The sequence below is a fragment of the Chaetomium tenue genome (genome assembly GCF_020726465.1).
Source record: "Chaetomium tenue strain MPI-SDFR-AT-0079 chromosome Unknown F5144scaffold_1, whole genome shotgun sequence".
NCBI classification, from domain to species: Eukaryota; Fungi; Ascomycota; class Sordariomycetes; order Sordariales; family Chaetomiaceae; genus Chaetomium; species Chaetomium tenue.
Window position 1 is genome coordinate 5,127,756 of NW_027117329.1, and position 27,227 is coordinate 5,154,982.

General features: G+C 57.6%; 10 protein-coding genes across 10 annotated transcripts; 4 read left to right on the forward strand and 6 right to left on the reverse strand.

Moving 5' to 3' along the window:
* Positions 1-410: 410 nt before the first annotated feature.
* On the forward strand, positions 411-1,774 carry F5144DRAFT_68972 (uncharacterized protein). Its single transcript, XM_066793332.1, has 3 exons — positions 411-799; positions 867-1,013; positions 1,088-1,774. The coding sequence occupies exons 1-3, from the start codon at positions 543-545 to the stop codon at positions 1,611-1,613; spliced, it is 930 nt and encodes a 309-aa protein (XP_066649246.1). The 5' UTR covers positions 411-542; the 3' UTR covers positions 1,614-1,774.
* Positions 1,775-3,435, reverse strand: F5144DRAFT_638392 (uracil-DNA glycosylase-like protein). Its single transcript, XM_066792689.1, has one exon. The coding sequence runs from the start codon at positions 3,010-3,012 to the stop codon at positions 1,936-1,938; it is 1,077 nt and encodes a 358-aa protein (XP_066649247.1). The 5' UTR covers positions 3,013-3,435; the 3' UTR covers positions 1,775-1,935.
* Positions 3,436-3,857: 422 nt separating this feature from the next.
* F5144DRAFT_589295 (nucleotide-diphospho-sugar transferase) lies at positions 3,858-5,445 on the forward strand (the record flags this gene model as incomplete). The annotated part of the gene is made up of 2 exons (XM_066790025.1): positions 3,858-5,309; positions 5,365-5,445. 2 exons carry the CDS (start codon positions 3,858-3,860, stop codon positions 5,443-5,445), a joined length of 1,533 nt encoding a protein of 510 aa, XP_066649248.1.
* On the reverse strand, positions 5,331-6,765 carry F5144DRAFT_69009 (uncharacterized protein). Its single transcript, XM_066793333.1, has 3 exons — positions 6,593-6,765; positions 6,315-6,475; positions 5,331-6,217 (listed from the first exon to the last, which is right to left on the reverse strand). The coding sequence occupies exons 1-3, from the start codon at positions 6,601-6,603 to the stop codon at positions 5,817-5,819; spliced, it is 573 nt and encodes a 190-aa protein (XP_066649249.1). The 5' UTR covers positions 6,604-6,765; the 3' UTR covers positions 5,331-5,816.
* Positions 6,766-7,351: 586 nt separating this feature from the next.
* Positions 7,352-9,122, reverse strand: F5144DRAFT_69039 (uncharacterized protein). Its single transcript, XM_066793335.1, has 2 exons — positions 8,406-9,122; positions 7,352-8,337 (listed from the first exon to the last, which is right to left on the reverse strand). Exons 1-2 carry the CDS (start codon positions 8,841-8,843, stop codon positions 7,459-7,461), a joined length of 1,317 nt encoding a protein of 438 aa, XP_066649250.1. The 5' UTR covers positions 8,844-9,122; the 3' UTR covers positions 7,352-7,458.
* Positions 9,123-12,846: 3,724 nt separating this feature from the next.
* On the forward strand, positions 12,847-14,357 carry F5144DRAFT_69068 (glycoside hydrolase). Its single transcript, XM_066793336.1, has 4 exons — positions 12,847-13,189; positions 13,247-13,478; positions 13,539-14,107; positions 14,185-14,357. The coding sequence occupies exons 1-4, from the start codon at positions 13,028-13,030 to the stop codon at positions 14,272-14,274; spliced, it is 1,053 nt and encodes a 350-aa protein (XP_066649251.1). The 5' UTR covers positions 12,847-13,027; the 3' UTR covers positions 14,275-14,357.
* A 100-nt stretch (positions 14,358-14,457) lies between these two features.
* Positions 14,458-15,386, reverse strand: F5144DRAFT_69032 (uncharacterized protein). The gene has a single exon (XM_066793334.1). The coding sequence runs from the start codon at positions 15,288-15,290 to the stop codon at positions 14,760-14,762; it is 531 nt and encodes a 176-aa protein (XP_066649252.1). The 5' UTR covers positions 15,291-15,386; the 3' UTR covers positions 14,458-14,759.
* Positions 15,387-16,152: 766 nt separating this feature from the next.
* On the reverse strand, positions 16,153-19,463 carry F5144DRAFT_608813 (glycosyltransferase family 90 protein; the record flags this gene model as incomplete). Its single annotated transcript, XM_066791606.1, has 6 exons — positions 19,285-19,463; positions 19,161-19,216; positions 18,994-19,098; positions 18,775-18,929; positions 16,301-18,715; positions 16,153-16,170 (listed from the first exon to the last, which is right to left on the reverse strand). The coding sequence occupies exons 1-6, from the start codon at positions 19,308-19,310 to the stop codon at positions 16,153-16,155; spliced, it is 2,775 nt and encodes a 924-aa protein (XP_066649253.1). The 5' UTR covers positions 19,311-19,463.
* Positions 19,464-19,856: 393 nt separating this feature from the next.
* F5144DRAFT_638412 (DHHC palmitoyltransferase-domain-containing protein) lies at positions 19,857-21,713 on the forward strand (the record flags this gene model as incomplete). Its single annotated transcript, XM_066792690.1, has 2 exons — positions 19,857-20,636; positions 20,745-21,713. The coding sequence occupies 2 exons, from the start codon at positions 19,857-19,859 to the stop codon at positions 21,405-21,407; spliced, it is 1,443 nt and encodes a 480-aa protein (XP_066649254.1). The 3' UTR covers positions 21,408-21,713.
* Positions 21,505-25,483, reverse strand: F5144DRAFT_625928 (P-loop containing nucleoside triphosphate hydrolase protein; the record flags this gene model as incomplete). Its single annotated transcript, XM_066792242.1, has 3 exons — positions 21,505-22,001; positions 22,064-25,361; positions 25,421-25,483. 3 exons carry the CDS (start codon positions 25,481-25,483, stop codon positions 21,658-21,660), a joined length of 3,705 nt encoding a protein of 1,234 aa, XP_066649255.1. The 3' UTR covers positions 21,505-21,657.
* Between the last annotated feature and the right edge of the window lie 1,744 nt (positions 25,484-27,227).

The following is a 27,227-nucleotide window of genomic DNA, read 5'->3' on the forward strand; positions in this document are numbered from 1 at the left end:
CCGCAGCCGTGTCATGCCGCTTTCGCTCCTTTGCAACGAAGTCGCTATACATAGCACATAGCACAATGACTGACAAGGGCTCACACCGACTGGTATGTTTGTGGCTTTGTGCTAAGACCTTCAAGCCAGGGCCTTTCCAATAGACAGGTTTCGGGCGAACCTGACAGCATCAGCGGCTGAGTGAAGGTGCCTGACGGATCCTGGAAACTGTAACTAAAACAAGCGAGGATGAAGCTTTGGTCCCATGTCATCATGGATGATTGAAAATTCCGCCACATGGAAGGTCTCTCTTGGCACACGCACAGCCTAACCACACTCTGCGGGAAACAAGCAGACCTGCAGCAAAACTGGGGAAAGAAAGAGGCGTTTTCCTATATCAATGCAGCATCCCCGTTTGCGCCCTGCTCATCCTCGCCATCTTCCATTTTACACAGGACGCACGACCTACACACGTGGCATTGCAGCATCTCCTCCTTGCCTGCACACCTAGCATTTGGCCCTCAGATCCTGGTATTAGCTTTTACCTTCTACAACCGCACATCATGAAGTTGTCGTCCTTCCTCTTCGCGGCGACTGTGTTCAGCGACGTCGCGGTCGGCACACTTGTCGCGCCAAAGCCGGTTCCCGAGCTCGCAACACACCAGCCGCTGCAGAACACGGAGCGCGACGAGTCATCGAGCGAGGAACTGTGGAAGCGCAAGGGTGGTGGCGGCGGCGGCGGTCGCGGCGGCGGTGGTGGTGGACGCGGTGGCAGTAGTGGTACCACCGGTGGCGGTGGCGGACGTGGAGGTTCGGGATCGTAAGTATAAATGTTCTCTGCTTCGCGTGCTTTCAATTCCTTACCGTGGCCGCCTTGGAATGAGCAGGACTATTGGCGGTTCCGGCTCCAACGGTGATTCCGGTTCGAGCACGGGATCCGGCTCAACGGGGAGCACAGGCAGCCGGGGCGGTTCCAACAGCGGAACCAGCTCCAGCAGCAACAGCCGCAGCAGCGCGGCATCTCCTCCAGGGCGGTGGGTTTGGTTTTTTTTGCGTTTGATAGCATATATTTCGTTTGTTCGCAACAGTTGCTAACATTGCATCCAAGTGCTGCCGGCCGAAACACCCCTACTCCAGCCTACGGTGGCGGGCGATTTTACGGCGGTGGTGCGGCCAAGCCGTACAAAGCCGGCGGTCGGACGCCGTCGGGCCTTGCTCCCGTGTTCCTCGGCGCTGGCCTCCTCGCCTTCTGGCCCGGCGTGTGGCTCTACGGCGCGCACAGATACCACTTCGAACACCCCTACACCTTCTACAACTCGACCACCCAGAGGAACGAGAGCAAGCCTGTCGACTGCGCATGCTCCCCCCGAGGCGACTGCGGCTGCGACGAGAACCCCGACAAGCAGTACCTCGATTCCCTGATCGGCGACGGCAGCTACCAAAACCTCAACAAGTCGCTGATCAATGTCGCCGACGTTAACGGCAAGAGCACCATTTTGCTCAACGGCACACTGCCCGAGGGGACCGCCGACGCGTTCAACAACGGCGCCGGTGACGGCCTGAGCCAGCTGGCCCGCCACGCTGGCTGGTGGCCCGTCGCGGCGACTATTGGCGCCATCGTCTTCACGATGTAAGGATCGACAGGGTTGGTTGTGTTTCCGGATTGCATTTTGCGACTTCTTTTTGGCCCCCGGCACCTTCATTTTGGTTCTGGTCTTTTTTGGAGCTGATGATACCATTGAACATGGGCGGCGTTTCGGAGCAAAACTCATGAATACCTCGTCGTTGCGCCTTGATTTAGAGATTGGCGACCCGTGCTCTAGTATCATGCTAAGCGGGCAGCAGCGGACAGTGTAGATAGGTAGTTTGATAATGATTAGTGTATGCTTATGACCTCGCTGCTCGCGTGACTGGGTGGTTTTATGAGGTGTAGATTATTAGATTGTTTCGACCTTCTCATTCATCTTCAACCGTTTCGGTAGTCGCATCAGTAGTACCACTGGTAGCACCACCGGCAGCACCACCAGCAACACCACCACCAGCCGCCCTATCAACCCTCCTCTCCACGACCCAATCCCCCAACTGCTTCCAAATCTCCTCCTTCTCCTTCGGCTTCAGCGTCGCCGCCAACCCGCTCGTACTCGACGCCACAAAGATCCTCGCCCCCTTCCAATCCGGACTATACACCACCCCCTCCTGCACCTCCTCCTCCCCCCCCGCCCCCTCCGGCACCACAACCCCCATATTCTCCCCCACCTCCTGCCACCCATACCGAAACTCCCCCGCCTTAATCCCCCGCCCATGCCTCACCCGCCACAAACTCTCCCAGATACTCTTCCCCACCACGCACACCGCCTCGGGCCTCCACCGCCGCACCTTCGCCTCCAGCACCGCAACCCCCGCATCCATCTCCGCCTTACTCAACTCGGCGCCATTCCGGCTCGGGCGCGCCACGATGTTGGTCAGCCCCAGCGAGTACAGCTCGGGCATGCGGCGGTCCTCGGTGGGCGCGCACCGCCGCGGGGTTACGCCCGAGCTGTGCAGGAGCCGCCAGAAGTGGTTGGACGGGTGCGCGTAGGCGTGGCCCGTGCGCGCCGTCTCGATGCCCGGGTTGAGGCCGATGAAGAGGACGAGGAGGTTGGGTGCGATGGCGTCGGGGAGGAGGGGCAGGTGCGCGTAGGTGGAGGGGGGTGCGTAGGAGGCGCTGGGGCGGGCGCGTTTGGAGGGGGATTTGCTGGAGGGGGATTTGGGGGTGGATTTGGAAATGGATTTGGAGGGGGGGTTGTCGTTGTCGTTGTCGTTGCTGTCGGTGGGGGCTTTGCGCTTGGATGATGGGGAGCGAGAGGCTCCGCGGGGTGGTGATGGTACTGGGAGTGTGGCGGTTTCCTCCTCCGTGGAAGCTGCCGTGTTGAAGCGTGGGCTCCGCCGCCGGCCACCGGCCGCTGCACCGCCGTTGAACATGTAGGTGTCGAGCTTGAGACGGCCCTCAAAGGATGGCGTTGGGAGGTTATCTTCCTGGGTATTGGATGACATTGCCGCACGCTGGTTGGTTGATCAAGGTCTCAAAAAGGCGGGATTCCGACTCTTTAGCTTGCTTCTTTGGCCAAATGAAGTACAAAGCCAGAGGCTATCAGTCGGTTGAGCGGTCAGGAACAGCATGGGTTTTATAGAGAAAAGCCGAGGTCATCGCCGTCTGAACTTCACCAGGGGTATATTTTGCCTTGCCGTCAACGACCCCTGGACCCCAGTGGCCAAACTGAGGCAGCAACGCGCCACTGGCGACTAGCGTGGTGTTACGGGTGAACATCTTTCCGATTCGAAGCTTGTCTTGTGGGTTTCTGACTTGGTAAATTGTATTTCGAGGATGCCTGCCTAAAAAGTATCTCTCTCTCTTCCAACGATCACCACAACCTTCGTGATGCGCCCAGATCTGCAAGTTGTTGTTTCTTAGTTTCGGAAACATGCAATTGAAGGTGCCTCAACGTCCGGCACTTCAGACCGCCCCTGCCATTCTGTCGAATGGGAAGCTGAGTCTGCCGCACACGGTGGATCTTAACTTGTCTCGGCGGGGTTCAACAATCGAAGTGGCGCATCTGGCGCGGGCGGCGGGGCAGTCCTGGGCTGGAGCTGGGCTGTGGTTGCTCGGGATCTGTATCGGGCGGGATCTGGGCTCCTCTGCTGCTGTCTTGCCGAGCCTACCTCGTGTTATTGTGTTGGGCTTCAAAAGGATCCCGCCTGCTCTTAAGAACGTGTTTTGTCGTTTTTCTTCTCTTGATCATTTCTGCATCTTCCATCTTACCAACGCAACGCCAATTGCAAAAAGAGTAGTGTTTTGCAGCACGTTTTATATTGTTTAATTGCCGTTCGCACACTACAAAATGGAGAAGGTCATGCAAGCTCTGAACCTGGGGGGTAAGGATGCCCCGCAGGAACCAACACCCCAGGAGCTGTCCGAGCTCAAGCAGAAGTACACCCTCGCCGGCCAGAGCCAGGTGTTTACTTTCTACGACTCCCTGTCTAGCGCCGAGAAGGCGTCACTATTCCAGCAACTGTCACTCTTCGACCCCACGTACATCAACGAGATTGACGCCAAAGCCCGTTCCCCTCCCAAGACCGAAGATGGCGGGGTCGCCAAACCCTCGCTCGAGCCCCTCCCAGACTCGGCCCGCGCCAGCATCATGGACTCCAAGAAGGAGGACATTGATCGCTGGTACGCCGAGGGTCTCGACTTGATCGCTGCGAACAAGGTCGGTGTCGTGCTCATGGCTGGTGGCCAGGGCACACGGCTGGGCAGCTCCGCCCCCAAGGGCTGCTTCGATATCGGCCTTCCTTCCGGCAAGTCCCTATTCCAGATCCAGGCCGAACGCATTCGCAAGGTCGAGGAGCTCGCCGCCAAGAAGGCTGGCACTGGCGGCAACGTCACTGTTCCCTGGTACGTCATGACGTCCGGGCCGACCCGCGGGCCTACCGAGGCGTACTTTAAGGAGCACAAATACTTCGGTCTGAAGCCCGAGAACGTCGTCATCTTCGAGCAGGGCGTCCTTCCCTGTATCTCGAACGAAGGCAAGATCCTGCTCGAGAGCAAGGGCAAGGTGGCCGTGGCACCTGACGGCAACGGTGGCATCTACAACGCTTTGGTCGAGTCCAAGGTGCTAGACGACATGAAGAAGCGGGGCATTGAGCACATCCACGCCTACTGCGTGGACAACTGCCTCGTCAAGGTGGCCGACCCCGTCTTCATTGGGTTCTCTGCCTCGGCGAACGTCGACATCGCTACCAAGGTCGTGCGCAAGCGCAACGCCACCGAGAGCGTCGGCCTGATCGTTTGCAAGAACGGCAAGCCCGATGTTGTCGAATACAGCGAGATCGACCCGGCCGTCGCTGCCGAGGAGGACCCCAAGCAGCCCGGCGTGCTCAAGTTCCGCTCTGCCAACATCGTCAACCACTACTACTCGTTCCGCTTCCTCGAGACCATCCCGGAGTGGGCCAAGTCGCTGCCGCACCACGTCGCCCGCAAGAAGATCCCCTATGCCGACCTCGAGACCGGCGAGACGGTCAAGCCCACCAAGCCCAACGGCATCAAGCTGGAGCAGTTTGTCTTTGACGTCTTCCCCATGCTGGACATGAGCAAGTTCGCCTGCTTGGAGGTGCGCCGCGAGGACGAGTTCAGCCCGCTCAAGAACGCGAGCGGCACTGGCGAGGACGACCCCGAGACGAGCAAGTACGACATCATGGCCCAGGGCAGGCGCTGGTTGGAGGCCGTGAGCGGCGTCACTATTGTCAGCGACGACTTCAAGTCTGGGATCGAAGTGAGCCCGTTGAGGAGCTATGTAAGTCGTCTTTACAAGATCCTTGTTCTTTCAGCTGTGCTAACTGTCGCTCCAGGGTGGTGAAGGTCTCGAGAACGCTGTTGCCAAGGACAAGACTAAGACTTTTGTAGCCCCTGCCGTCTTGGAGGTGGAATAAGGTATCCGCTTCGACGGAAGCATTTGGATTGGAGTACCTTTCACGATCGAGGATCCAAGAATGGGGCGGCGATCCGGGTGAGCAAGGGACTGCTTTGGTACTTCAGCCCAAACGTGACGTAGGGTTGTGATCCCATTGGCATAGCGGCTGGTTCGGAATCAATTTAGGATTACACCCTGAAAAGACGCCTCGGTTCCAAATCATGAAAAATGGCGCCCATGATCTATTGAACCGAAAGCAAACGGTACTGCCCAAAGACCTCGGTCTATCAAGTCTAGAAAATCCCAGCTCCCTGACCTGTCTATGACCTGTCTATAAAATCATCACTTCCCCAAAACCACCTAGCCAACCAGCAGCCCCCCCATCAACGCTCAAGCAACCCGCTTCTCCTTCCTCTCCTTCTCCTCCTCCACCACTTTCCCCTTATCCCCCGCGCTATTCAAAAAGCTCAGGTAGCAATTCCACCCAATACTAATCACATTGACAAACAACAACCGGTGCTGCAGCGGCATGAACTTGAAGTTGACCATCTGCACAAACGGCCAGATCATCCAGTTGGTCAGCAGCGCCTCCGAGTAGCTGCGCTGCAGCTTCTCCGCCGGCGACGTCCCCTCCAGCACCGCCATGCTGCTCAGGAACACCCCGATGAACGTCGGCGCAAACACCCCCTGGTCCACCGCCACGCGTGCCAGCATGGTCGCGTTGGGGGAGGCCAGGTTCACGCGCGCGGACAGGAACTTGAACCAGGTTGCTGCGGCGGGGCCGAAGACCACTGTGGGTTGGGGGGGGGGGAGGTTAGTGTTTGGGTTTGGGTTTGGCTGGGTTGAGCAGCAGATTTCTGCTTCTTCAAGGAAAGATAATAAACGTACCACCGCCGTAGAGCGCCATGCGCCCTGTGCGGGCGAGGTCGTGCTTCTCAACGCCCTTCTTGTCGACGAGCTGCTGCGCTGTGATGTCGCCCACTGCGAACAGCACCGAGGTGGTGATCGCTTGGGTGAGCAGCGGCCGGGCCGCGAGGCGGGCTTGATACCTGGGTGGACGAGTGTGTTAGTTTTTAGTCTTTTTTATACATATATTTGTTCTTGTATCTTGCTTGGGTCACTTTTTAATGTTGGGCCGGGTCGGGTAGGGGCGTGTCCTCGCTTACCATCGTAGCATCTTTCTTGTGTGGGTTTGGGTGTTGTGAGAATGTGAAGAGTTCTCGGGGTTTAACTCGGTACTCAAAGATAAACCGTAGTAAAATGTAGTTCGGGACTGGGTTGGGCTGTGATGTGATGTGTGGCGATTGCGATTTTTACAATAGTTTTCAAGTTTCACAAGAACCTTCGCCTCGGTTTTCTTGTAGTATACACAATCGGTGATTGGATGGTGGTCTGACTTCTCCCACTATTCAGTTGAAACCTTGATGGCAATCGTTAACTAGTTAGAGCACAACTCAGGCACACACACACATCCACAAGGGCTTTCCTTGATCGACGCTGGCTCATTTCGTGGTCCAATTCCATCTCAGCAGGGTTCTATGTTCACGGGACCTGCTGAAAATTGGGCCCCAGGCCCAAAACTGCAAGTCCGACAGGGTGGTTTCAGGGGATCCGGGTCTCGGCTTGCCTGGCGGTGTGGCGCTTTTGTGACGTGGGGGTTTCTTGTGAGATTTCTGTGAAACAAGCACTGATAAACTTGAAGCCACTTCGAATGATTGATTGATAAGCATATCAAGTACATACACAACACACAACACACAACACACACCTTCATGGCCCTCATCAGGTGCTGACCAACTCCCCACACGGAGAAATACATAATGCAAAGTGGATCTCCATTCCTAGAGGGTGTGCTCTGGAACCTCCTCGACTTGCCTCATTAGCATACATCATCATGATTTGCCCTGCCCGCGCTGTTTGCCTTGCTTCCGGTGTTCCCAAGTCCCCAAGTCCGATCTCATCAAGGGATCCCCTCCCCCACCCAAACCCCCGTGCCTCAACCACGACACAAACCATCGCCACCCGCGCTCTCTTACAGGTTCGATAGCAGGTATTCGACCGCGCCTTGGACACTACCGCCGCTACGACGGAGTGCCGTCACGTTGCTGTCAAAGTCGAAGAAGCCCATGTCGTTCAACTGGCGCAACTGATCGGCATAGCGCTCCTCCGGGGGCCTAGTGTCGGCCGGCGGTGGCGGTGCTGCAGCCGCACCCGGCCCGCCCATCCCCCACATCTGTGCCAGTTGCTGCATAGCTTCAGGTGAGATAGGCGGGAGCCCAAACGGGTTGTTGGCATTCGCAGCCGGGGCGCCAGCGCCGGCGCCTCCGAACAGCGCGCTGAAAGGGTTGGCCGCTGCCGCAGCGCCTCCCGTTTGGCCCGCTGCCGCACCACCGTCCCCGGATGGAGCGGCGGGTTGGGCTGGAGCTGCAGGGGCTTGCCCAGTTGCACCCGCTCCGGCGCCGAAACCACCGGGTCCCATCATGCCCAAGAAGGGAGCGAAGGGGTTCGCGGCACCTGGAGCGAACGGGTTGGCAGCACCTCCAGCACCGCCAAAGAGAGCCCGAAGTTGATCCTCATTGTTGTTACCCGCCCCCGCGGGCACCCCAGTCCCCGCCGCACCAGCTGGTGTATTGTCTGTAGCGCCGGGAGCCGGAAAAGAAGCGTCCCCACCGCCATGCAGCGCCCTGCGCATCCTTGCTGCCATACGGATAGCCTCCGGGTTCGTCATCATATCGCGGAATGCTGGGGACTGGAGCATCTCGCGAGCATTAGGCAGATTGGCCAGCTGTGGGTTCGAGCGGATCATGTAGTCGACAAAGTTGGGGTTGTTCAGGGCTTCGTTCATCGTTTGCGCAACCATCGGGTTTGAAAGCATTTCGGCTATTTGGTCCTCGCTGGGCGGCGCGCCCATCTACAAGTACGAGTTAGCAACGTGCACAGCAAGACGGCGAAAGAGATGAGAGAAAGGGAAAGTCTTACCCCACCATCTGCGCCAAACATATCGGCACTCGGTAAGTTGATATGACCAGCGAACCGAGCGCCTGTAAGACCTGCGAGGGGGTCGCCTGCGATGGAACCGGCGGCCATGTTTTGCGGGACTGCGGCGGGGGTCGGTGCCGAAGCTGCACTGGTAGCGGCGGGGGGCGCGTTGCTACGAGCGCTCTTGACCATGTGAATTGTGTTCATGTTCTTGATCTTGTAGACACTGAGGGCATCGGAGTCCTTCATGATGCGGCCGGAGTAGATCAGCCGCTGTCGGTCGGCGGGGATATCCTCGAAATCGGTGCCGGCCAGCTTCGTCTTCAGGTCGAGGACGGATGCCGACTCATCCATGGTGATGGTGTGCGTCTTGTCATTGGAGCTCTTCACCTTGAAAGTGACCTGGGCATCGCTGCCCGCCTCGGCGCTGTCTGCCATGACTGCGCAGCAGGGAGCGGGATCTGTGACGTGATTAAGGTGGAGGGGTGACGCGGCGATTGTTGTGTCCCGTTCGGATCGGTCGAGAAATGGAGGCAGAAAATAAATGTCGCTGGGAAATCTCGCCTCCTTACGCTATTCTATGAGCACGGGTCTTTGGTTGATGAGGCGTTGGTCTGAGAGGTTCGGTGGAACGTTGATGATGGTGGTGGAATTGCCAAGCCACTTGAGGGAGGCCGCAGCTGGAGTGCGGTGGGAGGGCGGGCAGTTCGGTCTCCAGGCAGCGGGGAGGAGATTAGATAAGAGGGCAAATTGCGGCTTAAACAACTCTCGCATGTGTCATGTCATGTCAAGATACTTCCCTAAGACAACTCGCATCTTGTTTTTAATTCATCCAAGACTATTAACTCGTAAATTCTTTCTGGGTAATATTTTTAAACATCGCTGCGCAAGTTTGACGGCCATGGAAGCGGAAGGACATACTCATGTGCATACCGTACATACATACCGCGTGGTGCAAGTTGCCCATACAAGATGCGGTTTAGCACGTATTAGCTGCAGGGACGGCCTACTTCAACTCAAGTGGTTAGTGGCCCCTTTCTTAGCACAAAAAGGAACCCGCATTGACCTGATTGATAGAGTACTGGGAATGGTCCTTGGAACAGGAACTAACATTTATGATACCCAATACCCGTGGATCCCTAGAGTCGCCTCCTTATACTTGTATATTCGTCCGTCCGTCCCAATGTTACGCTCATCGGGGACCTGGTCATACGGCCCGGCCCACACCACCGGTCCGTGATCCGAACAGAAGACAGCGGAAGCAGAATTCGCCGCCGCAGTGTTACAAGGATAGACCCTGCCGTGAAACCACCGATCGGCCCCACGCCGACGTTATTCTAGCGGCCTACCCCAACCCGCTCTTTCGCCGTCGACGAGGACAGCCACCCATCAACTAATAAGAGCCGGTTCTCGGTCCCGACGAGCGAACCGCCAATACGGAAACGCCAACCACGCGTTCGATCACCCGGAAGCTGGAGGGGTTGACCACGACGCTGTTGGAGCCAAGGCTGTGGTACACCAAACTAGCCCATCAAACCACAAACGGCAACTGCCATTCGTCAATCCTCGTTTATTCTTTTGTTGCGTTTTTTTCGGAGCGACGATGTGGGAGTACGAAGGTAAAGCCGAAGGAAGAGATCAACAACGACAATCGGGGAGGGCAACAACCAGACAATCCCGCCAGGAAGACGCCGACTGAATCTTTGGAGGCGGTAGGGTTCCTTTGGACAGGTACTTCGTTCGTATGTCCTTGGGCTTTCAAGCGCCCAACGTCCTGATCATGAATTATTCACTGCTACTGCAGGGACGAACTCGTCTGAGTCACCGCAACGGCATCTATGGTCTCAGGCGCCCTGGCAGGTACCAAAATCAAGGCACGCTCGCTTTTCTTTTTTTTTTCTGAGACAAATTTTTCGTTGCAAGTGTGCCATCACCGGCCACGTGGGGAGCTGAGACAGGGTGTTGAGGAAACAGTCTCCCGTGTCGGACACTCTTGTAGGGCGTGCGAGAGAGCGGATCGACGATGCAAGGTGTGCGCAGTGGTATCTGGCTGCCCTGCGCTGGCATTGGGCCATGGCCGGGCTGCTGGCCACATGCATGGGATGTTACGCCTTGCAATCACGGATCGAGCAGCCTCGCCGGGCCGGACAACGGGTCGGTGCCCAGCGGCCCCGAAACGGGCCTGATGCGCGAACACCGTCACCATCCTTACTACCCAGCCCTACCGAGTTTTGGGGGTTCGGAAGTGTTCTGACAAAAGCACAGAACCGGCTGGCGATTGGGGATGGCGCTAAGGGGTGCGTGTCTGTGTCAAGCTAGCAAAAAAACGAGGGTGTCTCACCGCCCCCATCGAAAACTTGAAGCTCTCTTTGTGTGCGGGCATGACGATTAAGTCGATCTCCAGATGCCCGCCGCGGGGCATTGGGGGTCCTCCCGCCCTATCATGCCCTCGGCACCCCTGCGTGGACTGTGGATGACTTGCAGGGCCAAGAATTACTAGGGCTGTCGCACCAAGTTGGGCTGGACGAAAATCTTCTTGCTGTCAGGCGGTCATCTGCCCTCTTCGAAATGCGTCCAAGCCGATTCATCGGATGCCTGGCATATCACAGTTACACGAGGCGGCAGGGGTCAATGTCCTCATTTCCTCGCCCCCTTCAAACGCCCGTCCTGCTTTCTGATTGCGGCAAATGAGAGAAGCCCACTCGACGGGGAACGAGGGAGTTGACGATGATGGCGTTGGAGGTGAGGGGCAGGAATGGGAATGGAGCGCGGGGTGATGAGGGGCAGAGGGGCAGAGAACCAAAGTATTATTCTGGAAGCTGGCTCCCTCCCAGCCCCGCCTGCCCTATTTTACCTACCTGCGAAGAAGGTACCTGCCCTATGTAGAGGTGACGGGCCCGGACTCACAGACGAGGTTGCCATGTGGAAGCCACGATGGGGGTTTGATGAGGTGGCAGTTCCTGCCTTAGCTGAAGGTGATTTTGGTTCAAGTTTCTTCTTTTAGGTTCCACCGCTGCAAATCCGAGTCTAAGCCTGGAAAGTTCACCCCAAAACTGCAATTCTCTGCTTCGCTGCGTTGGCAACGGACGTTTATTCCAACAACCAAGACGCACGCCGCCATTGAGGCAACCCGACCATCCCCAGACGTTCGACCCCATTAGCCGATACCGACTGACGAGGATCAGGGTCTCGTCATAGCATCCACAGAGCCCAATGGCACGGCGGGTAGGTCACTGACCACAACTTTGTTTTCCTTTTACAGACTTGGCGAGCCGTTCAGAGCTGCCGGCCTTTCCGTGTTTGTTTATCCTTGGTGGTGTGTTGGGTGCCACATATCGAGTAAGCATGTCTACCTACCTGTCTTCCCAGTTTTAGGGCTTAAGCTTGTTTTTGTGTTTGTTTTGTTTTTATTTTTCAACCTGTCTGGTGCCCTCTCAGGGTTGTGCGCCAGATGGGGACTGCCACGCTCCTGCGGGTTCTGTTGCCCACGAGGGCAATGCCCCGGCATTCCGGTCCGCCGTTGAGCCTCGGAATCCGGCTGCAGCCATAGAGACAACGGGGAACTCTTGGGTGGGTTCGACCAATGCTGTCGTCGGAACTCGGGTGGACTCCTTGGTCTCACTCACCGACATATCTCTCACGTGGCTCCTTCTCGACCCGGCTGCCTCCATAGATGTCGAGGACAAGTTACTTGAATCTGCAACGCTACTCTTAGCTGCTTGGTCCTACCCTCACCGCTGGGTTGGGGACGGAAGGCTGATTGGGCGGCAATACTGAAGCACAAACGGATAGGACACTACGGGGGCGGAAATCGGCAAACCGTGGCGACATACTCAACGGCTCTCCCATGGCTACTAGGCGAGACACGATCTATGTTCGCCCTCAGCCACCTCGACACACGACGATAGAGGCACAGCAGGATGGCCAAGAACGTGTCTCCAACAGCGTGTCTCCCATGTTGTCCTGCTTACCCCTATCGTACCATCTGCGCCCGGCCGCCGGGTCGTGAGGCAGCAGACTCATTTGTCCGGACCCCTGCTGCATACCCGCTTGAGTCTCCAGCTACGCAGCAACACATCGTCTTCCGATGGGCCGGCGTTCCTCCGATCTACCCGTCCCACTTGACGAACATTCCCGCCCATGCAAATTATGTCATGCGGCAGTTCGTCAGTTCGTCTGTTCGTCCTCGAGTCTTTCTTTCAACCCCTGGCTTGTGTTTGGCACCCACGCCCGCTTCCAAGCTCCACAAGCTTGGGTAGACCGCTGGCGGCTCACCTCCTGGCCACCTCGCACAAGTCCCAGTCCCTAGCCAAGTATAAAAACGCAAGTCTTGTGATACTTGCCGTCTCCTTCGTACCCCTTGGTGCCCGACCAGCACCTCGAACACATCAGCCGAGCATGCGCTGGCGCAAGCCTCTTCCCGAAAAGTGTTGATACCACCCCTTGCCAACGCCTTAAGTGAGCCGTTGATCACCCATTCTATCTCCCTCTTCTTCTTCCTCAACTCCCCTTCAGATCCATTCACCTGCCTCCGCCCCTTCAGACCCATCTGCCTGCTTCTACAGCTGCCACCTCCTGTACACATTGATATTACATTGGCATCGCCATCAACCACAAACACCATGTCGTCCTCATCACGCAAAGCTCACTTCATGCACACCAACGCCGTTTACTGGCCCAACTTCCGCGTCTACAATGGGGACACACCGGGCCAGCTGAACTATGGCTGTATCAACCGCGTCCACTACGCCTTCGCCAATGTGACGGCCGATGGGGGTGTATTTGTAAGTTCGATCGAGCGTCTGCGGGTTGTGCTCACGCTTTGCTCACCTTGAAACCAGCTCAGTGACGAGTGGGCCGACGCCCGAGCACCCTGTGATGGTGTCCAGGGTGCCTTGGGGTCATTTATGCACCTCAAGCAGAGGTACCGCCATCTACAGGTCGTCCTCTCGATTGGGGGCGGCGACTCGGCCGAGACTTTTCCCATCGTAGCATCTAGTGCCGTCCTCCGAGACAACTTTGCTCGCTCAGCTCGGGGCCTTGTCGAAGCCTCGGGCCTCGATGGCATCGACGGTAAGTTTGAAATCCTGAGGGCATGCATCTTTCCGAAGCCCACGTTGCTAATCGATTCAGTTGTCTGGGAGTACCCGTGCACCCCAGAACAGGGGAGGGACTTCCTCGCGCTGGTCGCGGCGATCCGCATCCACCTTCCCGAAGACCGCTACCTGCTCACTGCCACTCTCCCGGCCGTGAAACCGGTCCTCCAGAACATCGATCTCCGCCAAGCCGCCGAGTATCTCGACACGCTCAACCTGACGGCCTACGACTTCTTCGGCCATTGGACCCACAAGAGCGGCCACCACGCACAACTGTACGCGATGAACAAGGACGAGCCATCGGGAGCCGCGGGGGTGAAGGACCTCATGTCCTCTGGCGTACCAGGGAAGAAGATCCTGTTGGGAATCCCACTTTTCGGTCGCAGCTTCCTTGGCGTCGCCGGGCCGGGCCACAAGAACCGGGGTGCCGGCGGCAAGGACGGCTCCTTTGAGTACAACCAACTACCACGCAAAGGGACCAAGGAGCAGGTCGACAAGCGGGCCGTGGCAGCCCAGTGTGTGGGTGCTGACGGCGGGTTCGTCACGTACGACAACCCCGACACTGTCAAAATGAAAGCGACCTTTTGCAAACAGAAGGGGCTCGGAGTACGTCGTTTGGCTTTTCTCGAGATCCTTCCCCAACTCGACCTTTGAAGATCATGCTAACCGCGCTTGTGGTTTAGGGGCTCTTTTACTGGAGCGCGCCGTGCGATGCGAAAGACTCCAAACGGAGTCTCATCGCTACGGGCTTCAAGGCTCTGCACAGCTCTTGATGTGCTTTGGCCATGTCTTTTTTCTTGTTCTTTTATTCATCCCCCTGTACTCGAGCGGAAAGGGCTTAAAATGTGTAACGATGAAGTGGAGTGAACGACGAAACGAACTTACGGCACATGGTGTTTGGAATAGGTTACCAAAAAGGTTTTGGGGGTATGGTTTAGATGGGTTCTCTTTTCTCCTTTCTTCTTCTTTTTACTACCCTTGGCTCCATTCTTTTACTCTTCCCTTTGTTACCGGACTCGATTAGATGGCGGCACAAGCAGGGCGGCATGTCACGGATAGGAGTACTTGGGGGATTGGTATCGAGACAGGATAGTTAGAACAGACGACAGACAGTGTCACGAATACTTAGACGTTAGGCTCGCATCATCGAACCAAGGGGTTGTCTCCATGGCGAACATTCGCCGGGCCGGGTATCGGTGACGTGGTTTCCTACCCTGCATGCCTCTCTCGTTTGTGTGTCCACGGTCCGGGGAACTCGTCAGAAAGTTCCCCGTCGGGCAAGTAACTCGTCCAGCCGACGAGCCTGGTCGCGGCTACTACAGGGAGGCGCGCCCTTTCGAGTCGCACAGACCTGATGCCGTACGCCCAACGGAGTGGGAGCGAGAGCCAACGAGACGGACGGACTGACCATAAAGGAGGGCAGCACTGCGATCCTAGCGTGAGATTCGGGTTCGGATGGTCGGCGCCTGTTGGTTGCTGCTGCTGCTATTCCCGGCTCTGGGATAGATGGATGGATGGATGGATGGCGCTGTACCCGCTGGCTGGCTGGATGTATGGTTAGGTGCCCAAGGAGAAAAAGCCGAGCCGAGAAGGGAATGGGAGCACGCGGCTTTGGCGCGCCGGCCGTGTGAGGTAGGTGTACGGCGGCCAGATGGACGCAAAGGAATGTAGGGCAAGGAGAGATGCGATGGGATGGGATGGGAGATGCGGGTGGCATTGAGTCGCGGCAGGCGACCAGGTCTGGGGGACTGCCACGTCTCTCTCTTCCTCTCTCTCTGGGTTGCGGCATGGTGCCGAGCCATTAATAATAGGTGATGTCTGACGGTTTTCTTTTTTGTTTGGGTTTCGAAGAAAAATAAAATAAGAAAGTGTCGTCACTTGTTGTCACGTCACGATGTAGGGCGCCGTCTGCGGGCGGGAGGGAGCCTGTAGAAGACGGAAAGGGGAAAGGGGGGCGGGCCGGACTTGGGGTTGGGCTGAAATGCAGTCGGACGGTTACAGGAGATCGGAGTGGGGGAGTGGGGAGGGATCCATCCATTGTCTCTCCCTTTTTGTTTGTCCCGGCAGGGCGGAAGGTTTCGGTTGCCAGCCTTGTTATGCGGGGTACTATTTTGGAGTTGTTGAGGTTGGATGAAAGGATGGATGGGGGTGGTGGTGTTTTGGGGTAGAGGGGGGGTGGTGAACCCGAACCCTGCAGCTTAGGGGAGGGTTGTCATTTTTGGAGGATGGGGAGTTGAATGTTAGTTCGATATTCAGGATACGATCATCTATGAACCTTGGGAGCAATTAGGATACTCGGAGCAATGATTTCTTTCGTCTCATTCCTAGATTTGGTTATCTTGTTATCACTCCTTTCACTTACCCCTTTTTACTTCTCCTGAATAGGTATCAACCAGGGTTAGGGTTATGTCAACCTTGCCCCTTCTACATGCTCTCACCCCCGAAGCCGGTAAACATACAAACTCTCACAGTTGACATCTTTATTAATTACACATCTAATTGGAGGTATGTATTAAACGCCAGCGTCGAGATATCCTATGCTACAAGACAAATCCCCCAACTAAATCCACAACCAAGCCCCTAGATTATCCCATTCCCTATTCCCCATATATATCCCCCAACAACCCCTCTCTTACTTCAACTTCAACCCCTTACTTCAACTCAAACCCCTACTTCACCACAAAACCCCCCCCCCCCTCAACCCAAAACAAACCCCGCCCCCTCCCGCCCCTCATCCACCACCCGCCCCCACTCCAACAACAACCGAAACAAATACACCTCCCCATCCTCCCGCCTCACCACCCTCCCCACCCACTTCCGCCCCTCCTCCGCAATCCACCTCCCATCCTCCCCTCGCCCCTCCATCACCACCTCCCGCCCATTCAACGTCCTCCCCTCCCGCGGCTGCAACCCCATAAAATACGCCAGCGTGCCGTGCAGTGCGTGCAGCCGCACGTCCACCGGCACGAAGTGTACCCAGGGTTGGAGGCGTTCGCTGAACCATTCGCGGAAGAGCGAGGCGTGGAGGGGGAGGCTGGAGGAGCGGAGGGTGCGGAGAAGATCGCGCGGGGGGCCGGTGTCGGTGTCGGTGAGGAGGATGTAGCGGTGGCGGAGGGGGTCGGTTGCGGGGTCGGTGGTGGTGGAGGAGGTGGTGGTGGGGTTGTGGGGGAATTCGTGGGTGGCTGTGTCGCAGGTCGTGGTGGTGGTGGTGCCTTTGCAGGCGGTGTAGCTGGAGAAGGCGACGTCGATGGGGAGGAGTTGGTTGAGGTCGGCGGTGGGGACTTGTTCGTAGACGAAGCGGTTTTTGGCGGGGAGGAGGAGGGTGGTTTTCTCGGAGCGGGCGGGGTTGTTGAGCAGGTGTACGAGGCGTTCTTGGTGGCCGCCGCGGACTAGTTCTGGGGTGGTGTGGGCGCGGTCGACTTTGCCGCGCCAGAAGAGGCGCTTGAATTTCTGCTCGAAGCCTTCGGTGGATGGGTCGGCGGGCTCGCTGATGCGCCGGAGGGGGAGGAGGATGTCGCTGTAGCTGTCGGTTTTGGCGCGGCTGAAGACGGGGAGGAGTTCTTGGAGGGGCCGGACCTCGGGCGGTGCCATGTGGAAGCTATGGAGGCGGAGGAGGTCGGGTTGGTGGCAGAGGGATTGGGAGAGCGGCCAGTTGGTTAGGTATTGGCCTTGGGATTGTGGCCGGGCACACGACGTGCAGACGTCCCGGATGTCCCAGTGTGTTCCGGCCCGCCCCTTGGTCCCTGGTGGGCAGGTGAGGGCTGTCATCTGGCGGAGGGCTTGTACTGGGGTAAAGCCCTCTTCTGTGGGCCCGTTGTCGTCAACCGCAGCCCGGGGGGTGGGCATCTCGCCGGAAGAGTCCGAGCCCCTGGGGAGGAGCTTGCTGACACGCTTCCGGTTGGCCGTCTTGGTGAATCTCTGTACGTCGTCCCACGGTGCCAGGACGCGTGGTCGCTCGTTGAGGTTGATGGCTAGCTCCATGTCGGGTAGGTGCTCTGCAAAGCTCTTGACCATCTCAACTAGATCATCCATTACCGGCTTGTATGGGCTCGACGGGGGGAGGTTATGCCGAGGCTCGCCACCTTGGATTTGGAGGAGAGCCATGTCGGGCTCGGCGGCGGCACGGCGAACGCCGTCTTTAATCTTGGATGGCGGCATGCCCCAAAATGGGAGGATATCTTGCTCCATCTGCGGAAAGTGGTCAAGGATTACGGAGCGACGTTCCTTGGCAAAGTTGTACCAGACGTCAAACTTCTGGGGCGGGTCCCTCCCGTTATGGCGCTCTTTGTATTCTTGGACGGCGACGGGGAGCGAGTTGCTAACGGTGGCGTGAACCAGCCACCGATCTGCATCGGTCCGCGCATCGTAGATGGTTTTGATGAGCGGGTGCTTGTCGATGATCCGGAACGCCTTGATGGGGGTGTAGATGGTCGCCACGATAGTGATGACGACGAGGAGGACGACAACAAACGCCCGGTGCATGAAGACGACGGACTGGATGTTGTTGGCGTAAACAAAGAAGGAGAAGCCGAGGCAGATGAGCATCAGAGCAAAGTAGACGGTGCCGGGTGAGATGTTCTCCCATGTTCCCGTCAAGGCGGTCTTCTGGATTGCTTGCATAAGCCCAAAGAGAAAGGTGAGGATGCCCGCCAACGATAGGGGGGTCCCTTCGGTAGCGAGAAGGCTGGCCGATATGACGAACGTGGAGAAAGCGAGACCGTCGACCACGATGTCGAATACGTAGAGAGAGTCGAGTCCTCGGAACTGGTAGCTCGCGGGTGTGGCCGGGATAAAGAGGCGGGAGGTCCGGTAGAGTAGACCGGTGCCAAGGGCTGCGCCCATGAGGATGCCGCTCAGAGTCCGGAGACGGCTCTTGGTTGCTCTCGCCCAGGCAAGAATACGCCAGATGACAACGGCGATGGTGGCATCCAGGAATAGGCCGGCCCACTGTAGGAGGACTACGAGGGCGCTTCGGTCTTGGCTCGAGCAGAAAAAGGTCGACCTGGGATCGAGTGAGGAGACGAGGTATGTACCGACGGTGAGCATCAGGGTGGCAATCGACAAGGATGCTTTGGACATGTTGAACCAAGCACCGAATGCCTCGAAGATGGTCATGCCAAAGTCTTCCGGCTTTTCCCCATCGTCACCGTCGCCAGACCGTGCCCTGCGGCCAGGCAGGAGCTCGTATATAAGGATTAACAGAGGCAAAAAGGCCTGGTTGGAGAGGTCAGCAACTGTGTAGTCCGAGTAAACTGACGAGAGCCCGGACTCACCTCGATTCCCGGCTTTGAGCATTGGAGGTCTAGGGATACACGATGGAAGATCTCTAGCCGTAGAATAACGCAGAGGACCAGGGCAGGCAAGAAGTACCTCCTTGGTTTCTTGGGAAGGTTGACGCGCTTCACTTTGAGGGGGGCTCGCTCATCGTCTAGCAGCAGGGTCAGTAAGTGGTGAGTCGTAGTCATGAGGAGTTTGCAGAGTTTGACACTTACCAAACCTTCCATTTATCCCTGGGAGCCATGCGGAACAGAAGCTGGCGGCATAGGATGATAATGCTGCGATGAGGAGGACGAGGAGAGATGAGAACCTCGGTTGTTCTGTTGGCCCATTATGGTCAGAAATGAATGAGGTTGGACGAGCGAGTTGTTAGGTTATTCACCTATCACTTGGTGGTCCTCCAGACTATTTGCAAGCCATAAAAATGATGTGACGGTGCTGAGAGAGGGTTCAATGGATGAGCAATGAGTAACCTCATAATAATAAATTCAGGGGTTTCTTCTTACCACAGCGCCGTCAACTGATTGGCCATGATCACCCTTTAACGCCGAGGGCTGCCATTAATTTAATAACGGTGCATTTACAAACTCGGGAATGGTTTTTGGTGTATGTAGTTTAGTTTGGAGGTGAGTTCGTCAGGAGGTTAGGTAAGTGAAGTGGTAAGTATGTTAAAATTGTATGAAGCTTTGAGGCTGAGCCATGCCCAGTTTTCCAAGCTGCCCTGCCCTGGTTTGCCTGGTGCCCGGCTGTTAACATTGGGTTCGTCCCTGAGTGGATGCATTCACTGTTTCCCCTGTCGCAGATCAGTGCCAAATTTTAGCACCAGTCACGCCAGTTAGGGGGAAATATACGAGGCCCCCACCAGTACCTTTTGTATTTACAGTACCTTCCAACATGCTAACTTCCATGAATTAAACCGTTGCCAGCTGGAAGCTGCGCCACGACGCGTCTCATGTCTCATCTCCATGTCAGCAACCGTGTTCCTACATCCATCCAACATCCAACATTAAAACCTCGAGGCTTCTTAACAAAAATAAACCAAACTTTCCATGGGCCAACCACCAACAAACTCATCAGCATGACGTCTCCCAGAACAGGGCCCACGACCCGGGGCCTGCACCGCCTGTACATACCCGCTGTGTGCGCCCTGATCGCCTTCCAGGGTTATTTCTCCCAGTATCTCTTCAGCGCCGACCCCGACTTGGCCCCCGGACCACTCACCCGCCGGGAGAGCATCACCTTCAACACCCTGCTCGCCTGCGTCTGGGTCACCTACTATTTCGCCTGCACCACCGACCCCGGCCGCTACCACTTCCCACCATCATCATCATCACCACCACAACCATCATCTTCCACCACCACTGGCACCACCACCGCCACCAACAACCGCCACCCTTCCCCCCCAAACCCAAACCCAAACTCCACCCCCACCCCCAACACCCCCAACAACCCAACCCGCCGGCACTGCAAAAAATGCCACCACCCCAAGCCCCTCCGCTCCCACCACTGCCGCCACTGCGCCCGCTGCATCCCCAAAATGGACCACCACTGCCCCTGGACGGGCACCTGCGTATCCCTGCAAACCTTCCCCCCCTTCCTACGCTTCCTCCTCTACACCAACCTCGCGCTCTGGTACCTCACCTCGCTCCTCTACCAGCGCGCCGCCGCCGTCTGGAGCGCGCGGCACCTGCCGGCGTATCTGGGCCCCTCCGCGGGGGGGCTGGTGGGGTTGGTGGGGCTTGCGGCGGTCAATGGGGCGACGGTGATGGCGCTGGGGCTGATGCTGTATACGACGGTGAGGGGGTGGGTGTGGAATTGTACGCTGATTGAGGAGTGGGAGGTGGAGAGGCATGAGGCGGTGTTGGAGAGGATGGCGAGGGCGGGGGCGAGTGGTGCGGGTGGGGGGAGGGAGAGGGATGGGGAGGGGGATGGGGAGGGGGATGGGGAGGGGGGTGGGCGTGCGGAGGGGGATGGGGGCGTGTTTTGGGGGGATGATGATGCGACGATGAGGGCGGCGCTGGGGAGGATCGAGTTTCCGTATGATTTGGGGGTGTTTGCGAATATGGCGCAGGCGATGGGGTCGCGGAATCCGCTGCTGTGGTTTTTGCCGGTGTTTGGGAGTGGGCCGGTCGTGGATAACAGGACGCCTGGGAAGGGGGTCGGGTGGGAGTGGGAGGAGAATGGGTTCAATGACCTGCCGGGGCTGTGGCCGCCGCCGGACCCGGAGAAGATGAGGCAGGAGAGGCGGGGCGGGTGGCCGGCCGCGGGGCTGCAGCGGGATGAGGGGTATGATGCGTACCAGACGCAGGAGGAGGTGAAGGCGGCGTTTGCGCGGCGCCAGGAGGAGGACTTCTTGCGGAGGCAGCAGGGCCGGGCGCGGCAGGCGCATCAGTCGTCCGAGATCATGGCCGAGCTGGAAGAGCTGGATGGGGACGACGATCACAGCGATGGCTACGAGGTGGTTGGCAAACCGTTGTGGACAAACTCCGACGGCGACCGGCTGTGGGATTACGGCGTGGACGAGGATCTTGAGGAAGAGTTCATACCCGCGCGGGGTGACGACGAGGATGTCCCTCTGACTGAGCTGATCCGAAGGCGTAAGGTGCTGACGAGAGAGGACGATGTGTGAACAGGCTTAAGGCGAAAGAACCTACTGGCATTCGAACAACCAAAATTAGACAAAACAATAGAGATCAAACCGGCTCCTCACATATATAGATTTACAAGGACCGTCTCCACAAATTTATTTGATGACCGTGACACCAACACAGAACAGAGGCTTCGGGGCCCTGACCTGACAAGCCAGTCTATCGCTATCGACCAAACGCGCCGCGCCTCGCCATTCACCACCAACTCAAAAACCCAAGAACACCATCTATCTACCAGTCATCATCATCATCCTTCTTCGCCATGGCGTTCTTCCTCGCGAGCAGCGCATCCGCCAAGCTCCCGCCCAGGCTCGGCGTGGGCGTGCTGCTCCGGCTGCTGTCCGACCCGTTCATGCTCATGGCCGAATCGCGGCCCTGCAGCGCGGCCGGCTTCCTGCCCGCCGCCGGGCGCTTGGCCGGGGGCTGCGGTGCCGCCGGCTTTGCGCGCGCTCCGTTCGCGGCGGCCGGCGGCGGCGGCGGGGGCCGAGGGGCCGGCACCGGCGCCGCTTCTTGCTCTTCGACGTACGCCGCCGGCACCCACGCCTGTCCCCCGGAAAGCTTTGCGAGCCACCAGCCTGATACGGATCGATTGGTTAGCAATGGTACTGGATGGGTAGTTTGGACGTTAAAGACTTACCGTTGTTTTCCTTCTGGACGATTTCGATCACCTGGCCCGCCTGAATGGACAGCTCATTTTCTCGTTGGCCGGCAAAATCGTACAGGACCTTGGCCATGATCTTTGGCTTCGCGGGGGGCGCGGCAGGGGGCGGAGGGGGAGGCGCGCGTACAGCCGACGAGTTGGACTTCTGCCGGGTGTGTGAGGGGATGCTGACGGACGCCGCCGCCGCCGCTGCCGCTGCCGGGTGAGGTTGCGGGACTGGCCTCGACGTGGCCGCCGCGGAAGCGCCCGATGGCCGGGGCTGGGGCGTACGGTTGACAGGGACCCGCGAGGGCCTACCGCCCGGACCTCCGGGCTTGATCAGTTTGCCCCGGGTGATCGGCCTTGGGGGAACGGGCTTCCCCTTGGGTGTTGGCCGAGAGACCGAGTTCGGCGGCTCTCCCTGTTGCGTATGTACCGCGCCACTCTTGTAGAAATCATGCGGAGTCGGCGCGTCCTTTAGGACCTTGACGAGTTGCATTTTCCCAGGCTTCTTTGCATACTCGATAGTCTCTCCGATCTTCAGGTTGAACCCGCCCGGCATTACCCTCTTCATCTGCGTAAACATCTCCGTTTTGAGAACACAGTTCAGCAGCGGGTCAGCCTCTTGCTGTGACCCCACGCCCAGGGAGAACCAGTCGTCCCGAGCCGTGGATGTGCTAACGAACTTGATTGCTCCCAATGGGAAAGAACGCTCAAGTACGACCTGTGGCTGGTTGTTTTGGCCCATCACCAGAGCCACGACGTAAAACTTGTTGTTGGTGACCACAATGGTTCTGGGACTAGGCTTGCTGGACCGACCAAACTTTGCCTCCAGAACCTCGCCACGGCAGGAGAAGACGGCTCGTTCGTTGTTCCCCAGCTGCATGCCGTTCCGCATCTGCGCTCCGGGGCCCGTGCTCGCGTTGATTCCGAGGTAGTCGCCGAGGAAGCGCCGGGAGCCTAGGATACTCATCCGCCTGCGTTCTTTCCGGCCCTGGAGCACCCTGTGGCCGTCGTCCCGGAGCTGGAGATACTCGGCGCCGGTCCGCTTCTTCCTCCAGAACCGTTGGATACGCGTCGCAGACTCGGCCCTGTACGCAAGGTAGGCTCGCCACATGCGCTGGATACGCGTTGCCATGTTATGCCAGTACCGGTCTCGCATGTGCTCTAGGGCGAACAGCGTCTCGGGCGACTTGATGAAGGCCTTCGTTACGCCGAGCTGCCATTCCTCCTGGGGGATGCTCGTGTCCTTGAGGATCTGTTTGACGGCAGCTTCGTAGGAACCCTGCCATGTGTACTCGCCAGCGTACGACGTCGCGGGAGAGAGCAAGAAGAACCGATCGACGAATTTTTCGAACGACTGGCGGTAGGCGAACCCAGCACGCCGGATGCGTACGTTTTCTTGGAGACCCAGGTACTTGATCTGGTGGAGAACATTGGGAACGTTGTACTCGGTCGGCGACTTGTTCTCGTTGGGCTTGATGGTTCGGATGTAGGAAGGCTGGCATTTCATTAGTGTCTCCACCAACGCGTTGGCAGAAGTCTTGATCCTGTCGCCCGCTGATGGAGGTTGCTTCCGGTTGTCCTGGTCCACCTGTTGGGGGAAGATGTCGTGGAGGAACTTGTTCTGGCTGCCCTGGACGAGGTTGAGGATGCCCTTCAGAAGCTGATCCTTGTTCTTATCCGTGATACCGTCAACCGTGTACGTGACGTCGCCGGCGTAGTGCTTAATAATAAAGTTACCCTGTCGAGGGGTCAGGTGGGGGTTCGACATGCCATTGATGCTTTGCATGAACGTGCGATCGCAAGCAGCGGGGTCCGCATGCGCCGTCTTCGTCGCATCCTTCATGGCGGAGAAGACACCGGGCGGCCTGACGGACTCGATCAGGTCGCACACGATCTTGTTGTCGAAGTAGGAAATAGGGGTCCACTTGATTTGCTCCCGCGCGTACTCGTCTTGCTCCGCCTTTAGCGTCAGCTGGATGAAGATCTGCTGCAGCTTCTCGTTCACGTAGTTGATACACAGCTGCTCGAAGCTGTTTTTCTCAAAAATTTCGAACCCGTAAATGTCCAAAATGCCGATCGAGTTGGCGGCAGCCTGCCGCGCCCTCAGGGACTGGTTTACTCGTTCCACGATCCAGTCGAATAGGTTGTAGTAGATGGCCTTGGCGAGAGCGTCCCGGGTCGCTGTCGCTTGGGCCACGTTGGCGGGGGACTCGATTACCTCCCCGTTCCTCGGTGTGAGAACGCGGATCGTGATGGCGTGGATGAGGCGGGCCGGGTCGACCTCGAGGAGGTAAGCCAAGAAATCCACCACCGACTGATCCGACACAGCCGCATATCCGTTATCATCCTCGCGGAAGACAAGGTTGCCGGTCCACAGGATGGCGGCCAGCATCCGGAAGATGTTGTCCTGCTCTGCCTGCGAGAGTCCAATAACCTTCATGGCATTAAGCGTATCCTGGTATTCGGCCAAGTCGTCGATCCCGTCGACATTGAAGCACTTGGACCTGCTGGTGTAGATGTACGTCTCGGGCTTCTGGATACCAAAAGTCTCGCGGTAATGTTGCGACGCTCCCTTGGTGAACTGGTAGAAGATGTGGAAGTTGCGCTCGTTGACGATCTGGCCTACCACCCGCGACTTCTCGAGTAGGTAGTTTGTGATGTCGGCGCCGACCGGCTCGCCCTGGGCGTTGAAGTGGATCTGTAGATACTTGCCGAAGCGTGATGAGTTGTTGTTCCGCAGCGTCTTCGCGTTGCCGAACGATTCGAGCAAGGGGTTGGTAGCTAATACCATGTCCTTGATTTGCTGGATATCACCCGTCTCGCCTCCCCCTGACACATTGGCGATGTACTGCATAATGCGCTTGGCCGCCTCGGTCTTGCCGGCACCGGACTCGCCCGAGATAATCACGCACTGGTTCTCCTTGTACGCCTTCATGTTGTAGTAGGCGGACTCGGCGATGGCGAAGACGTGTGGGGGCATCTCTAGACGGTTCTTCCCCCGGTAGCTGTCGAGGACCTGGTCGGTGTAGATGCCGAGGTCGCGAAAGGGGTTGACGGAAACCAAGACATGGCCAATGTAGGTGTAGATCTCGGCGCCCTCGAAACGCTTCTTCAAGTTCTCGTTGATCGCCTCGTTAGACACCGTCCGCAGCAACGTCAAGTCCGACACGCCAATCTCCTTCTTTTTTGTAGTATCGAACGTCGCCTTCTTGGGCTTGCTTGAGCCGCCGCCCCCGCCGCCAGAGCGCTCGGCCCGCGCGGCCTTATCTTTTGCACGTCGAGTGATACCCTGTGATTCAGGGCGCTGTTAGCGATGCCTGTTCTCGAATCCGGGGCCGGACACCGGACACCGGGCGCCGGGCGCCGGGTCCGGACGGGGTGTCGTCCTGAAAGGGGGGTGGTGCTCACCATGGTGGGTCTATCATGCGCGTGCTCTTCGAAATACCAGCAATTAAATTGATTTTATGGGGCAGCAACCAGGCCTGCAAAGGTTGTGGTTTGAGGGGTTGTGGGAGGTGGGAGTTGGTGAATGGGCTGGAGCACAATGTTCTGGCGGCGAGGTGTTTGTGTTTGTTTCTGGCATCTACAGTGCCTGCGGCAATGTTCCCGTTCCTTTCAGAGCCCTGGAGGTAATCCCTGGTGCTAATGGTGCCTGATGGTTCTCCTTGCAGGATGGAGCCCCTTCTGCGAAGTGACGAAAGGCCGCCAAAAATTGGTGGGGCAAGCCCGACTGCGGGCGGCTGGGGCCTGAGGGCGTTGCCATTCAAGGTACAAGCCAATCAAAGCACTTCTGATCTCAGACAGCCCCACCAGAGCACGCGTCAGTTGCGCTCAGCCACAACTGTCGGACGCAAGCCTCTGGAATGGCAAACCAGGCATCTTGTGCAGGACGAGACCAGCTGTTCTCCCCAGCCACAACCGCGCTTTTCTCTCAACAAGCTGTGGCTAAACTCCCATCGTTGCCTTAGAAAACATTCTACCCTACAATTCTGTATACTAGGAGCTACGAGGTGAGTCCGTTGGAAGCTCTGGATGCCACCAAACGCCGTGAACAACGGACGAGGCAGCCGACGTGAACCCAACATGCGAGGTCAGAAAAAGGGCAACAGAAACGAGGGTTGTTGAGAGAATTTATACCAAGACGGCGGCCAGGCTGAGCGCCTTTGTTGGCTGGCTTGGTGTCTGTCTGAGAAGACGCAAAAATCGTACGATTCCCCACGTGCGGCGCGACCCGGATCGTCGAGGGCAGCCCTTTGGCCAGGATGGTGTGCAGATAGATGCAGGTGGTCGCAAACAACCTTATTTAAGACCATGTCTTTTCAGATGAGATCGGCTTGACAACAAACTTCTAGATTGCGAATACATCAAGATGTCGTTGTTCTTGTCGTCGTCTGCCCATTCTACAGTTGTGGCCAGGAGGTCCATCACGACCCGCTTGACCTCGCCCGACAATGGACAGACTCGGCCCTCCCTCGACCCAAGCACCCCCTCGCATACCTCTCTTCCCCGAGAGCACACAGGCACAGCTACCTCCGCATGCCGTCACATCCGTTCGTGTTCTTGCTTTCAGCCTGCGACTGGATTTTCCGGGATTCTCGGTTTCACAAGAGATCTGGGGCCGGGATGGCAATGGCGCGGCGTTGAGAGTATGAGCAGCCGACTGCGACACTGCAGAGAATCACAACCTGCGGCGCATCCCGAGTTTCTGATAGCCACTGATGCCTGCATTCTGTTTCTCGACAATCGGCGTGGCTTTCCTTCGAAGCTTGAGAGCGCTCGATCTCGTTTCCGCGCCCGGCAGTAACCTGGAGTGGATGCTCCCCCACGGCGTCATCAGATGCTTTGTTTCGTATCCTAGAAGTCCGTGCCTCCCTCGAACACGTCTGAAATCACTAGCCTCTGCATATTATGTATGTATACATTATCTGGTCAAATCAAGCAAGCTTTTCGCGTAATCCCGGCCGAGACATCGTGTCGGCAAGTATCCTCATTGGAAGCCAACGTCACATTTCATCCTCGAGGCTCGTCGTTATTGGGGATATGGCTTGCCCACACAAGACTCGAGATCGATGATCCTCCGGACAGATTACACCGTTTTATTTGTCTCATGTCGCGCAATGTCTCGGACCCATTCACCCCATTCCATAAGCCGAGC

Coding starts and splice junctions, on each gene's coding strand:
- F5144DRAFT_68972 (XM_066793332.1), top strand. CDS start 543: ATGAAGTTGTCGTCCTTCCTCTTCGCGGCGACTGTGTTCAGCGACGTC. Junction 800..866: donor GGACGTGGAGGTTCGGGATC/GTAAGTATAAAT, acceptor TGGAATGAGCAG/GACTATTGGCGGTTCCGGCT. Junction 1,014..1,087: donor GCGGCATCTCCTCCAGGGCG/GTGGGTTTGGTT, acceptor ATTGCATCCAAG/TGCTGCCGGCCGAAACACCC.
- F5144DRAFT_638392 (XM_066792689.1), bottom strand. CDS start 3,012: ATGTCATCCAATACCCAGGAAGATAACCTCCCAACGCCATCCTTTGAG.
- F5144DRAFT_69009 (XM_066793333.1), bottom strand. Junction 6,218..6,314: donor CATGGCGCTCTACGGCGGTG/GTACGTTTATTA, acceptor CCCAACCCACAG/TGGTCTTCGGCCCCGCCGCA.
- F5144DRAFT_69039 (XM_066793335.1), bottom strand. CDS start 8,843: ATGGCAGACAGCGCCGAGGCGGGCAGCGATGCCCAGGTCACTTTCAAG. Junction 8,338..8,405: donor TGTTTGGCGCAGATGGTGGG/GTAAGACTTTCC, acceptor TCGTACTTGTAG/ATGGGCGCGCCGCCCAGCGA.
- F5144DRAFT_69068 (XM_066793336.1), top strand. CDS start 13,028: ATGTCGTCCTCATCACGCAAAGCTCACTTCATGCACACCAACGCCGTT. Junction 13,479..13,538: donor GGGCCTCGATGGCATCGACG/GTAAGTTTGAAA, acceptor TAATCGATTCAG/TTGTCTGGGAGTACCCGTGC. Junction 14,108..14,184: donor GCAAACAGAAGGGGCTCGGA/GTACGTCGTTTG, acceptor CTTGTGGTTTAG/GGGCTCTTTTACTGGAGCGC.
- F5144DRAFT_69032 (XM_066793334.1), bottom strand. CDS start 15,290: ATGCCGCAACCCAGAGAGAGAGGAAGAGAGAGACGTGGCAGTCCCCCA.